Genomic DNA, 13437 nt, shown 5'->3' with positions numbered 1-13437 from the left:
CACACACACAAAAACACACACAAAAACACACACAACTCTCGGTATAAAGATGGAGCAGGTGCGAATGGTGATTATGAGGAGGAGGGTGTTCATAAAACGTTTTTGGATCTCTCTTTTGTTCTCTTTCTCTTTCTTTTCTTTTGCTTTAAAAGTCCGTTTTTATTCCAATTTTCTCTCTCTGTATGTGTATGTGATGATGATGATGACGATTGACTGACGACCTCTGTTTCTCTGATTTTCTCCTCTTCTCGCGCGTTTGTTAAATTTGACGACGATGATGAAAATAGGCTGTGCAAACCGCGGTGGAAACCGCCGGCTATTCCGATCGCGCGGACGTGACTTCGTTGATTTTGGACGAAAAGTGCATTTCCCAAGACATCGAAGGCTTGGACGGTTTCGTGAATTTGAAAACGTTGTCCCTGATCAAGTGTGGGATCGTCAACGTGGCCGATTTACCGAACTTACCGGAGTTGAGGAAGCTTAATTTGTCGCAAAACCGAATATCCACCGGGTTGAGTACCGTGGCGAAGAAGTGTCCGAAACTCGAGCAGCTCATCGTTTGCGACAACCCGAAACTGACGAAAGTGGAAGAGTTCAAAGCGTTGACGGATTTGAAACATTTGCAAAGAATTGACGCGGAAGGATGTAACTTTGAGGACGAGGAGCACGTGTCGACGATCTTTGCCATGTTTCCAGAAGGTCAGATGCAAAACGTGGACGGGTACAACGAGAAAGGCGAAGAGGTGTACTCGGACTCGGAGGACGATTCAGAAGACGAAGAAGATGAAGAAGAAGACCGAGACGACGAAGAGGACGATTTAGACGATTTGGACGATGATTTAGACGACGACGAAGAAGAAGAAGACGATGGAGACGACGGAGAAGATGACGACGAAAAACCAGCCTACGCGGCTTTAATCGGCGACGCCATCCTCTCCGACGACGACGAAGACGCCCGATTGAGCGAAGAAGAAGACGAAGGCTCGGAAGACTTCGACGACGAAGAAGACGACTTCGACGACGAAGATGAAGACGACTTACCCGCCGCGAAGAAAGTTAAGCAATAGATATATTACATTTGATAGATAAGAAAGAATACGCGTTGTTTGCGACTCCTCATTTTCCCAACACCCTTCATAAAAACAAGGGGAAATCTTCACTTTAAAGCGCACTTTTTATCGCTCGTAAAGAGAACGACGACGTGGTCATAAAAGGTGTCCGTACTCCGAGAAGACTGCTCTTTGTTTCTTCGCGCGTGAAAAGCTGCGCTCTGGATCGTCTCCTCAAAGCGCGGAAAAGGGAGGACGCGACACAGAGCATGGGTCGTCCTTTCCAACGGAGCAAAAATGGAAGCGCGACCGCCGGGAAGGACGCGAGCGCGAACACCACCGCGAAGAACACGAACGACGATCGCAATTCAACGCATGCTCCTTTCCCTCGTCCTCCTTCGTTCCTTTCCTACCCGTACCGAGCGACGCATCTGTTCATGCGCAGAGTCCACGACACGTTCGACGCCTCGTTCCTACGATATCTCGCCTTAGTGCACTTGGGCTTCACTGGATTTTTCCGCCTGGTGACGGAAATAACCTTACTCCCGATGGCGGAAACCGCCTTGAACGTCTCCGCGGCAGAGCTACAAAGGATCTCGACCGTGACTATGTTCCCAGGAGTGTTGAAACCAACGTTTGCGATCATTTCAGACATTAAACCGTGGTTCGGGTATCACAAGAGACCGTATTTAGTGGTCGGCGGCGTGATAGGTTTGTTCGCCAGTACGAGGTTGGCGACGGGGACGTTCGAAGGGAAAGCGAGCGAGGTGGATTTCGTGATTGCGATTATGGGGGTGTATTTTACGGTGGTTATATTCGATTGTTTGAGCGATGGGAAGAGAGCGGAGTTGATGCACGAAAATCCGCAAACTGGTGGGGATTTAATCGCGTATTCGTTATCGTTGGTCGTTATGGGGCAGATTTTAGGTTTGATGGTTGGATACTTCGCTTTGGAACGAGAGAAGTACACGACGGTGTTTTATTTCGTGATACCAGTGGCAATTGCGTCTATAATAGCGACGTTGATGGGAGAGTTACCGGAAGAGAAAGTGAAATACAGTTGGAATTTATCGGCGTTGAAGGTGAAGGTGAAGTATAGGCAAATCGTGTTAGCCGGGATGTTGATGATGGTTGGTATTGGATTGGTGTACATGCAAACGATCGAGTTAGTCGACGACGGCATGTTGAAAGCGTCGGTGATGATGAATCTCATTTTGGGGGTGTGCATTGTCGTTTTATGTAAGAGTTTGTTGCCGAAATTCGCGGGGAACGTGATTGTGTACGCGTTTTTCGAGAGAGCGTTGAGCATTAAGTTTCAACACGCGGTGAATTATTGGTACACGTTACCGGGAGATTGCGTTCCCGGCGGACCAAATTTCGATTACGTGTACTTCAACATCGTCAACGGTTTCATAGCGTTGATATTTAGCGGGTTAGGCATTTGGATGTTTCAAGAGGCGTTTAGTACCGGGAGATTGCGAAGGATATTTTGGTGGTCCAGCGGCACCCGGTGCATTGGTTCGTTGTGCGATTTGTTCGTCGTCAGTCGGACGAATTTAAAAATAGGCATCCCGGACCAACTGGCGTACGCGTTGGGAAACTCAGTTTTAGAAGCCATGGTGTTTATGCTTTCGGTGATGCCGTTTGCAATTTTGATCAGTAAGTTAGTCATCAACGGCACCGAATCGACGTTGTTAGCCATCACGAGCGCGGCGAGCGCGTTGGGTGGGTTAATGGCATCTTCTCTCGGATCGTTAGCGATTGAATACGCCGGCATTCAAACCAACATCGAGGACCCGAACCAATCGTGCAATTGGAGCAACTTGGAAAATTTAATCATCATCTGCGGCATTTTATCGCCTTTACTGTGCGTCCCGTTGACGCTCGTGCTGATTCCAAACGTATTAAGCACGGCGACGTTTGAAATGGACGATTATTCCGGCGAAGTCGTCGCGATTACCAACGAAGACGGCGCCTACGACGACCGCGAGATGGAAAAACACGGACAGATTCTATAGAGAGACTTTACGAGGATGATTTTAACGATATATATATACTACCATTGCCGCGCGCTCGCGCACACTAAACTTTTTATTACACTATCGCCCCGTACAGGCTGCTGCTACTCTCGTCGTCCTTCTTTCTCTTCTTCTTTTTCCTCCTCGCTCCGGTTCTGTTTCTAACAGTACTCCCGCGCTCGCATCCGTCGAGCGACGCCTCCTCCTCCGCCTCTTCCCCATCCTTCGAGTGCTTCGTCTTCAAGTGCAACTGCACCACCGCGACGGCGCTCACGACCAACACGAACGACACGCACACACACACCACGACGAAACCGACGGTAAACGCATCGCCTTTCCCTGTTTTCGAGACGAAGGCGAGGAAATCCTCGGTAAGAGGAGACCTTCTTTCTGCGTTCGCATCCGGCGTGAACTCGACACCTCCTCCGCGGTGATGCCTCCCGTGGTGTATATCTTTTCGTCCGTTCGGGTTCTTCCGCCAAAGACCCGCGCTGAAATCGCCGTTCAGTTCCTCGAAATACATATTAGTATTCGTGTAGTATCACTGAGAGAGAGAGAGATCGTGCGCGCTCTCTTCTCGCGTCTCTCGTGATAAAGAACTTAACTCCTTTTAAGAAATAGGGGAAACGCTCGAAGGGTGTTGAAAAGCGATATCCCAAGAAAAAGGACTCAAAGACGGTCCCAAAAAGACTCTCTTTGAAAACTCTCCTTTCAAAATTTCACTTTTTCGAGACCTTCCTCACGAGTGGTTTCACCTCTGCTCGAGCGCACGGTAGTCTCTGCCTCGTAGAACACGCAACGCTCTCTCGCCCGTTGTTTTCCCCCACTCTTGTTTGGTTTGTTTGTTTGTTTCAAGGGGAAAAAGGATGAGACGAACGCTTTTACAACTGCGTCTCTCACCGCGCAGCGCGAGCACGAGCAGCACTCGCATTTATGCGAGTTTTAGGAGCACGACTTTTACTGCGAGTGCGCGCAGTAGCAGCGGGAGGAGGAGTGGGAGGAGTGACCACCCCGGCGCGTCGTCGTCGTCGTCGATGGCGACGATTGCGGCAAACGACATCAAAGAGAGAAGAAGATTAAGGTTTTTCCTTTCCCCGTCGTCGTCGTTTACGTCGTCGACGCGTGAAAGGGCGTTTGGAAACGACCGACGACGACAAGAACAACAACAACAACAACAGTTAAGGCGTAAGTTGTACGCGACGAATGCGCGAGCAGACGAGGACGACGAGGCGCAGAAGAAGAACCGAGGTGGTGATGAGGATGATGGGAAAAACAACGTAACGAGGAGGAGTGTCGCAAACGTAATCGTCCGACCAAAGTCCGCGGTGGATGTAGAGCAAGGGGAAATGAGAGACAAAACGGTCCCGATACACGCGAGTGCGCATATTATCGAGGAAAAAGAGAGTAGTTTTGATGAAAAAATAGTTCTTCCGGGACGTCACTTTGACGTTCCGATTCGGATTGACATCGCGCACAGATGCGTTCGATGGCAACTCGCTCGGAAAAGAGGCGTCTCGACGGCGAAGACAAAATCGAGAGGCGAGGTGAGCGGGACGACGAGGAAAGCGAGGCCACAGAAAGGTGGCGGGAGAGCGCGGGTTGGGAGTTTACGAGCGCCGCAAATGCGAGGGGGCGGTACCGCGCACGGGCCGATTCCGAGAGATTTCGAGCACAAGTTGCAAAAGAAAGTGAGAAGGCTCGGGTTAAGGGTGGCGCTGTCGGCCAAGGCGGCGGAAGGGAGATTAGTCGTCGTGGAGGATTTGAAATGGATGAGTCCAACTGGGAAAACGAAAGAGGCGAAGTTTGGGTTGAAGCAGCTGTTGAGGTATGATGATTCAAGCGAAGAAGAGGATGAATTAAATATGAAATTATCTCCGTCGCCTTTAGTCATCGGCGGTACCGGAGACTCGGGGAACAAAATAAACACGAAATTTAGCGCTTTAGTCGTCGGCGATCGATTGGAAACCACGGACGAGAGCGACGACGGGTGGTTGTTGCGCCGAGGCACGCGAAACATTGAGAATATTCACGTCATGCCTTCAGTAGGTTTGAACGTCTATTCGATTTTGAAACACAGGTGTTTGGTGATGACGAAGAAAGCGGTGGAGGAGTTAGTCGAGAGGTTAGACAAGCCAATTAATCGATGATGATGGTAATTATTATTATTATTATTATTATAAATTACCACGTCAAAACGTGTTCCTTCCCAATCTCCAACTTTTCAAACGCCGGATTCACCGCAAACTTCATCATCGGCGGCGGTCCGCACACTAAAATCTGAAACCGGTCCCCGCTCTTTGCCGGCGTCGGCAAATGCTTCTCGATCATTTCTTTCGTAATAAATCCGACGTCGTATTTCCACTCTTTCTTTTTCGATGCCGCATCCACGGTGTACCACACTTTCACTCTTCCCGGAAACTGCTTCTCAAAGTTGTCCAACGTATCTCTGCACAAAATATCCTCCTCGCTTTTATTCGCGTACAAAATGGAGATTTTCTTCGGCGATTGCCCACCCGCGCCAGTTTCTCTCAGCATCTCTCTCACGATTTGCAACATCGGCGTAATCCCTGACCCACCGGCAATCATCCCAACCTCGTCTCTCGCGTCTCTTCTCTCCACGCCGCCGCCTTGACTCTTCAATTTCTTCACGGTGAACTCGCCCTCGCCGACGTATCGCTTCCCGCCCAACGGCCCGAAGAATTCCACCGTATCCTCCCCGACTTTCACCGCGTCCAACATTTGCGAGACTTTCCCACCTTCTGGGAATTGCTTATTCGGAAAGTACACCTTCACGACGAAATCTACGTGCCCTTTATCCAACGCGTCCGAGGACACCGGCGTGTACGGACGCATGTGCTTCTCGCCAGTCTTCGCATCCGTCAGCTGCACCATCACGTGCGATCCAGTCGGTAACCCAAACGCGTGCTCTTTCGTCGGTAACGTAAACCTCAACAACTTGGTATCCTTCGAGAGTTGCACGATCCTTTCCAGCGGTAAACGTATCGCCGTTTTCCCATCCAGCGGTAACGCGATTGGATTCGATTTTTTCTTTGCAAAAATGCTCGTCAAAAACGTCAACGAAACGACGAATATAGAGAGTAAAGCCGCGAACTTTTTCTGCTCGTCGAGGGTGAGTGATTCCAGGAACGCGATTATCGGTTTAAGGAGTTGGAGGATGAAGGATTCCATGATGAATATGAGCGCGATAGTTTTGTGTCGGTTTTGTGTTGTTTGAAATGGATTTTTGATTTTTTAATTGACAAAAAAAAAACGGCCGCCCGTTTTTTTTTATAGTCAACGATGGGTGGAGGGAAGAAGTTATCTGGCGCGCAGAAGAGGAAGAAGAGGAGGGAGAAAGAAGAGGCTATGAAGGAGGCTGTGGCGGATATGGAGCGTTTAAAGCTTGGACCGACGAAGTTGTGGACGGGGTTGGTGTTGCATCATAAGGATGTGTTTGTCTCGCATGTGATTTCGAAATTGAATAGGGCAGATCGGTTTTTCTTTTCAGAGGTGAATAGAGAGAGTCGGGGTGTGCTTGAATACGCCGGGGTAAACGTATCAGATTGGGGTGTTCACGAATGTTCATCCATCTCGACGTTGGAATGGGCGTGGAATCACATGCCCTGGGGAGAGAAAGATTATAGAGGAAGAGTGATGGATCAAGCCTGGTTTTGTTGGCACGTTGCTGGAACGAACAAACTCGAGTTTCTCAAGTGGGCGAGAGAAGTGAAACATTGCGAGTGGGATGAATGGACGATTAATCGGGCCGCATTTGGAGGTAATCTCGAGATGCTGAAATACTGCTTCTCTGACGAGTGCCCGTGTGATGTACATGAAGAAATGTCGTGTAAAGTAGCTGCTGCTAAAGGACACCTCGACTGTCTTCGATTTCTTTTCGACAAAGTGAAACCTTCGCGAGGTACGGAAGTGGTAGTGGCATTGGGCGCGGCAAAATATGGTCACCTAGGCATCTTGAAATATCTTGTTGAAGAAAGAAAGATACCTGATAGGGCAAAGGTCGATTGTATGTGCAACGCTGGGTATGGCCATCTCGATTGCCTTCAATACTTAGTCGAAGAGGCGAAAGTGCCTCTTGACGACTGGCAATACATCGCTTCCGCTCGTTACGACGAGCACCCCGACTGCGTACACTACTTGCAAGAAAAAGGGTGCCCGGAACCAACGGATGAAGAATACGCGAGATATGTCGCGAAAAAGCTCGCAAAAGAGCAGCAGTAGACGAGTGAGAAAAAAGCGCGCTTCCAAAAGTATAAATCGAAAATACATACACATACAAACAGTACTCATCAAACGCGGAATTACAAAAAAAAACAGTACTCAATCGCGGAATTGAACCGCGGACCTTTCGCGAATCCGTCCTTCGCATACGAAGGGAAAGGTGCGTGATGTGAAGCGAACGTAATAACCCCTATACCAATCGAGCACGTAAACAGCTGAGAAGCTACTTTGTGAATTAGGGTTGTGGTGTAATAATATAATAATTAAGATTCATGTGAAACCCTAACAATGTTTTCGTATGTAAAAAGAAACTATACCTCCGCAAAACAACGAACGCGCTTTGACGATAAAAACGATGGCGACACTCGCATCGTCGCATTTCCTCTCGCCAGCAGCGATTGCTTCTTCTTTCCATCGTCGCCATCTTTGTCAAAGATGTAGAAAAAGAAAAAGAGCACCAACAACGAATAAAAAATCATCGAATCGTCCAATTCCGATACCGTTATCTGCGCTTTCCATCGAAGAAGAAGAACAAGATGTCTCGCACTTTATAAACCTCAAAAACGGCATCGAAGCGTTACCAGTCCTTCGAGAACACTTCCCACACAAACACATAAATTTCATGCGCATGCAATCCACCTTGTGCGAGAGAGGTGACATGGAAAAAATCATGCTCGAAGTGGATGCCAATTTGCTCCTGAAACTGGCCACGGACAGGCCGTGCGTGATTTACGACTACGGATCGAGATCGGAAGAAACCGGTTTACCTCGGTCGTTTTGGTACGGATTAGAAAGCATGATGTATTTTTTACGCCACGAGTGGGGATTCGACGGGTACGGCGAAGAAGACAACATCGGGTGTACAGATGGTCGAAGACGACGAGAAGTCGTTTTGAGAGGTAAGAAGTGTACGAAAGAAATCGAACGCAAACGGACCTTCTTCAGTAAAAGCTTGAAGAAAAAGATTCGGTATTACCGACAGTTTATTCCGGAAACGCATTCGCGAGAGTTGAAAGTGATCGGGGCGTATAAGCTCACCGCGCACGACGGCGATAGGGAGTATTACAAGGAGACGTTGAACGAGCATCTCAGAATACAGTCTTCGACGTCGAGGTCGAGGAGTCACGACGACGACCGAAACGATGATAACGGTGACGACGATAGTTTAGAAGCGACCATCGAGAAGCTCGAACAGTTAGGGTTTAAAATCTTCCGCGGCGGCGATCGCGAGCAAGAATGGTTGGATATGATTAAATCTAGTAGTAGTAGTACAGGTACCTAGTAAATAAAATTCTAAATCTAAAATAGTATGTATTGCGCACGCAAAGAACTCGTTCATTTCTTCTTGAAGAAGGACGCTATCGAAGGTATAGTCGCCGCTTTGCTAAACCCAACATCTTTACCAGTTTCGACAAACTTTGTTTTCTTATTCTTTCGCAACTCTTGCTGAATATCCGGCGGTAAACTCCGAAAGGTCTCCTCGTCGATGCCGGATTCGAGTTGCGCGTTGTACAACGCCTCGCGCTTCCGCTTTTCTTCCAACGTTTCTCTCGGTCGAATATTTTTCTTCTCGCCTCCTTCGGGAGGAGGAGGAGGCGCGATTGGAACGACGACGACGTTATTCTTTTTCTTCTTCGTATTCTTCTTCGTTAATAGTGGTGCATCCTCACCACTCACATCGTGCAATGACGAGGATGGCATCGTCGTCGTCGTCCTCGCTTTGTTCGCTGCTGGCGGCGACAACGTGGTAAAACGCGTTTGTTCTTCGTTTTCTTCTTCTTCTCCTTTCTTTCGCGGAGACGATTTCGCCGATTTCATTATTAATTTCTCTTCTCCTCCATCGAATAAATCGAAAACGTCCACGCCTCGCTTCAAGAACTTCCCCAAACCTTGACCGACGTCGCTCTTCTCCACTTCCAGCTTGAAGTTACTCGTCGTTAAGCTCAACACCGTGCATTGGAACCCTCGATTATTCATAATGCCCCACTCGGCGAGAAATTTTTTAAAAATTGTCCCGCCGAGCGTTTTCAGATTATCCGCCTGACAGTCGTTGCCGGATCCGGAAAGCGGGTGCGACCGGTGCGCGGAGTGCGCGGTTAAGTTGGAGCGAATACCTAACGTTAACGTTTTCGGGTGCCTTCTCCAATCTTGTCCATCTAATTCGGTTCTCTCGGAAAGTTCTTCCGCTAACTCCCCGATCCATTTCAAGACTTGGTCCGTCGTCTCTAAACACATCGCGCCTCGAAACGTCTTGCTCGTCGCGATTGATTTCGGCGCCGACCGCTCTTTGACCGGGTCGTCGTCCACGCCTCTCGCGGCTCTTTGGACCCACAACGTTTTTTTCTCGTCTCTCCCTAACGCCATCAACAAACTCTTTCGATCGGCTTTGGCTAAACCGCCGATGGTGGTGACGCCTAAAACTTCCGAAAGCTCTTCGCCCAAATTACCGCCGAGACCACGAATGCGATCGATGGGTAAGTGTTCCAACAGAGAAGGCGTGAACGATTCTTCCAAAATCGTGCAACAATTTGGTTTATTCATGCCGCTGGTTAGTTTCGCTAACATTTTGTTCGACGAGACGCCGCAGGATAAGGTGTATCCGAGATTGACGAAACAGTCCTCTCTGGCGACGTTGCACACGTACGCGCCGGCTATTTTTAACTTTTCCCTGTGGGACCATTCCGATAACGGACGATTGAGCCAAGATTTCGACGCTTCGTCTTGCGGAGGCGGGTCTCCCGCTTTCCTTTCTACGTGTTCTTCATTTTCTTTATCTTCTTTGTCCGTGTTGTTGTTGTTGATACTAGTTTTATTACTCGCATCAATCTCATCCACGGCGCCTCTTCGCAAATCTCTGTGCGACGCGTACGTCACCACAACCTCCTGTTGTCCACTACTCCCATCCGATAACGACGCTCTCATCCTCTTCTTCTCTTTCCTCCTTCGTTCTCTCGCTTCCCACTCTAACGCCCCAGCCACGTGACTTCGACTCACTCTCTCGCTCATCAACACGTCCCGATAGAAATCCATCTCGTTCCTCTCGCACTTCTCCAACACCGCGTTCGCTTCTTTCGTCACGTCTAAATACGCCTCATCGATGGACGCCCGCTCGATTGTCCCGTGCTTGGCCAACTCCGCGGCGACTTTCGCCCCGGCGTCGCGATAGATTTTCAAATCCGCCTTTGAATGTTTCGTCGGCACTTGCACGAAAATCATTTCCTGTTTGTTCGTTCGTGTATTACGCGTCGGGGTCAAAAATGTGAACACCAAGAAGCGGCAAACGCAAACGCATCCGTCCGATCGATGATGAAAGCAAAGAGAGTTAAAAAGAGATAAAAAAAACCGCGAACAACAACAACACCACCAGCGACTGCAAAACGCACCGGACAACACCTCCTCGCCTCTCCAATCTTCATGTTCCTTTTCACCCCTTTTTTCCTCGCTTCGTAGCTCACCGCTATGAGCGAGTTGTTCGCCCCTGGCCTCGTGAGATGCGTTTTCCTATCTCCCATCGCATCTCGCGTGGAAACGCCGTCGCGTTCGAACGGGTCGTACTGGCACACCCCCGTCGGCATTTCCTTCAAGGAATCGTCCAAACTTCGTTCCACTTGGCAGTAGAAACAATCCAAATCGAAGTGCGCGATGACTCGGTTCGGGAAAAGCGGAGCGAGAGGATCGTGATGTGTCCTCGATGTTTTTGTCGGGGTAAGAGGAGGGGTTTTCATATCGAAGACGACGACGTGAAGAGAGAGAGAGTTTATCGTCCACCTCTCGGAAGAGGCGCTCTCGTCAAAGTCGTTCGCGTCGACGAGGACGATGTGATGTGTTTTGACGAGAGGAGTGACGTTTCGAATTTTTATGAAGCAGACGAACGAGAGAAAAATGGTGCAAAAAATGTCATCGACGCGATGAAGGGAGTAGCGAGATATTCGAGCGCAAAACGAGGACGACAGTTATAGTAGTAGCATATAGTACGAGTCGTTTCTCTTTTTCTTCGTTTTGTGTTTTGTTCGTGTTCCTTTTGTGTGCGGTTGTTACATTCGTTATTGTTTTAAATCATCCAGTTGGTCCAAGAGAGGGGACATGACGAACGAGTCGACGAGGAGCGCGCCGGGCGAAAGGGCGCACTTGTTGGTATTGTGGATGTACAATGTGGGAGAAAGGGAGGATGTTTTTGTTGTCTTCGTCGTCAGGAGAGGGTTTGCGGCGATATCGAAGGTTCCACCGGTTATGCCCGCGGAGGCTAAGAGTAAAGGAGGCGGCATCTGGAAGTTTGGATGTAAGGGCGGCGTCGATGTCGTCGTCGCGCTCGTCGTCATCGCGCTCGTGATATTTGTCGCTACTACTGCCTCTGCTGTTGTTTGTTGCCGGTTCGCTGTTTTTTTCTGCCGCTGCTCTTTCGCTCTTTGCCGTTTCTCTTCATCTTCTTGCGCGACGACGTAGCGCCCGACTTTTGCCGCGTGTTCCATCAAAGCGGCGACGCACTCTTTGCAGTCGCAGAATTTTTGTCGCCCGTGCGGTTGGTGCGGCGACTGAGCATTCGTGGTAATATCCATCTTCTCGCCGCTGTCTCCCTCGTTTCTTCCTTCTTCTCCTTCGCACTGCTTCCAAAAGCTCGCAATATTTTTGAAAGATTCGCTTCGCGGAGAATGCGGGTTGTTTGCGTTGTTGTTGTCGTTTCCACTCCCGCCGGTGACGTCGGTGGTACCGATTAATGCATTTTCGAGAAAGTCTTCAAAACTCAACGATGTACGCATTTGAGGCTGCTTTTCTTCGCATTCTCGTCGTTGATACTGTACCAAATCTGGTTGGCTCATCGAGCGCATATTTTCAGCCATCGACGCTTTAGCGGACTGTAGCAGCTGATTTTTGATGCTCTCTCGTCGCCTCTTCTTGAACGAATCGGACCTTATTGGTGGTCTGATTTCAGTACCTGTCGTCGTTGTTTTTTGTCCCGTTTCTGTCGCTTCGATCACTTGGAGCAGTGCTTCGTGTTTTTCGACGATTTCGACTTCCGGTCTTACTTGTTGCTTTCTTTTCGTAAACGACTGGCTCCTCCTGATTTCTCTCGGCATCGCTTTCAACATTATTTTTTTACCGCCTCGCTGCGGTCCCGGCTCAGTGTTTATTCCTTTATCCATTCGCACGAGCGTTTGTTGTTCTTGTCGCTCTCTTTGCTGTTTCATTGGCGTCGTGCCTGCTTCAACAAAACTTTTTGTTACGGGCGTCCCGCGAGCGCTTCCATCCGCGGACAAAACGTCTCGCCTTTGAGAAGATTCTCGAGGCGAATCGCGCACATCACCGTCGTCATTTTCCTTCTTTCCTCCCGTTCGTAAAAGCTCCTCCGCGGGATCGATTATTTGTAATTGAATCAAATCAAACGCTGAACGGAATCTGCTCGAGTTCCCGGCCTCCTCCGCCGTCTCCTTCGAGGGCGACGACGACATTTTTGGCGTCTCTGTCTTCTTCTCCTTCCTTTTCATCGTCTTTTTCTTCTTCTCTCCGCTCCCATCGGAATTCAAAGACGGCGTTCCAACTCCCAAAACCTCCTCCTTCTCTTCCTCCTTCGTCTTCTTCTCCTTCTCTTTCCGTTCAAAGTCTTTCGGAACATCCTCCACGCGGGGCGCGACGACGATACTCTTCTCATCCTCCTCCTCCTCTTCCTCCTCCTCTTCCTCGTTCTTCTCGATTTTCTCCATGAACGCCTTCGTCTCTTCCTTTTCTAAGTATTTCAACACCGCGTGCGATAACCCTTTCGCGTAGGAAAGTTTCGGAGTATTCGTCTTTTCCTCCTTCTTTTCTTTCCTCATGGTCTTCAGCTTGTTTCTGTGTGTAAAAAGAGAGCAAAATCTGCGTTAATACAACGAATACTAAGAACAAGAACAACAGCGCTCCGCGCATCACCGCGCGCGACAGACGACGGCTGCTGCGTTTTCTTTGGCGATATTCTTCTTTTCCTCTTCTTCTTTCGCGCGAAAAAGGCGACGTCGTGCGCGTGTTCTTTTGCGCGATCATCACCACAACATGGGAAAGAGCAGCGCCATGCGACGGGTGATTAAAACGAGCACGACGCGTATATATATTATACACGCGCGCGCGCGCGATAAAACGATATTTTAAAAAAATGAAAA

The 13437-nt window shown here is 49.2% G+C and overlaps 9 protein-coding genes across 9 annotated transcripts; 5 read left to right on the top strand and 4 right to left on the bottom strand.

The window, feature by feature from the left end:
• Window positions 1-49: 49 nt before the first annotated feature.
• Bathy13g01710 (unnamed protein product) lies at window positions 50-1067 on the top strand (the record flags this gene model as incomplete). The annotated part of the gene is made up of 2 exons (XM_007509472.1): window positions 50-151; window positions 288-1067. 2 exons carry the CDS (start codon window positions 50-52, stop codon window positions 1065-1067), a joined length of 882 nt encoding a protein of 293 aa, XP_007509534.1.
• Window positions 1068-1318: 251 nt separating this feature from the next.
• Bathy13g01700 (pteridine transporter ft3) lies at window positions 1319-3067 on the top strand (the record flags this gene model as incomplete). The annotated part of the gene is made up of 1 exon (XM_007509365.1): window positions 1319-3067. One exon carries the CDS (start codon window positions 1319-1321, stop codon window positions 3065-3067), a length of 1749 nt encoding a protein of 582 aa, XP_007509427.1.
• A 76-nt stretch (window positions 3068-3143) lies between these two features.
• Bathy13g01690 (unknown protein) lies at window positions 3144-3590 on the bottom strand (the record flags this gene model as incomplete). Its single annotated transcript, XM_007509389.1, has 1 exon — window positions 3144-3590. The coding sequence occupies one exon, from the start codon at window positions 3588-3590 to the stop codon at window positions 3144-3146; it is 447 nt and encodes a 148-aa protein (XP_007509451.1).
• A 511-nt stretch (window positions 3591-4101) lies between these two features.
• On the top strand, window positions 4102-5155 carry Bathy13g01680 (50S ribosomal protein L4; the record flags this gene model as incomplete). Its single annotated transcript, XM_007509344.1, has 2 exons — window positions 4102-5113; window positions 5145-5155. The coding sequence occupies 2 exons, from the start codon at window positions 4102-4104 to the stop codon at window positions 5153-5155; spliced, it is 1023 nt and encodes a 340-aa protein (XP_007509406.1).
• A 93-nt stretch (window positions 5156-5248) lies between these two features.
• Bathy13g01670 (predicted protein) lies at window positions 5249-6256 on the bottom strand (the record flags this gene model as incomplete). Its single annotated transcript, XM_007509439.1, has 1 exon — window positions 5249-6256. The coding sequence occupies one exon, from the start codon at window positions 6254-6256 to the stop codon at window positions 5249-5251; it is 1008 nt and encodes a 335-aa protein (XP_007509501.1).
• Window positions 6257-6367: 111 nt separating this feature from the next.
• Window positions 6368-7306, top strand: Bathy13g01660 (predicted protein; the record flags this gene model as incomplete). The annotated part of the gene is made up of 1 exon (XM_007509334.1): window positions 6368-7306. The coding sequence occupies one exon, from the start codon at window positions 6368-6370 to the stop codon at window positions 7304-7306; it is 939 nt and encodes a 312-aa protein (XP_007509396.1).
• Window positions 7307-7661: 355 nt separating this feature from the next.
• Window positions 7662-8588, top strand: Bathy13g01650 (predicted protein; the record flags this gene model as incomplete). Its single annotated transcript, XM_007509587.1, has 1 exon — window positions 7662-8588. One exon carries the CDS (start codon window positions 7662-7664, stop codon window positions 8586-8588), a length of 927 nt encoding a protein of 308 aa, XP_007509649.1.
• A 53-nt stretch (window positions 8589-8641) lies between these two features.
• On the bottom strand, window positions 8642-11031 carry Bathy13g01640 (DNA polymerase eta; the record flags this gene model as incomplete). The annotated part of the gene is made up of 2 exons (XM_007509558.1): window positions 8642-10525; window positions 10690-11031. 2 exons carry the CDS (start codon window positions 11029-11031, stop codon window positions 8642-8644), a joined length of 2226 nt encoding a protein of 741 aa, XP_007509620.1.
• A 318-nt stretch (window positions 11032-11349) lies between these two features.
• On the bottom strand, window positions 11350-13116 carry Bathy13g01630 (unknown protein; the record flags this gene model as incomplete). The annotated part of the gene is made up of 1 exon (XM_007509556.1): window positions 11350-13116. One exon carries the CDS (start codon window positions 13114-13116, stop codon window positions 11350-11352), a length of 1767 nt encoding a protein of 588 aa, XP_007509618.1.
• Between the last annotated feature and the right edge of the window lie 321 nt (window positions 13117-13437).

Source organism: Bathycoccus prasinos (genome assembly GCF_002220235.1).
Source record: "Bathycoccus prasinos genomic : Chromosome_13".
NCBI lineage: Eukaryota > Viridiplantae > Chlorophyta > Mamiellophyceae > Mamiellales > Bathycoccaceae > Bathycoccus > Bathycoccus prasinos.
The sequence above is the reverse complement of the archived record's forward strand: the minus strand, read 5'-3'. Positions and strand labels throughout refer to the sequence as shown.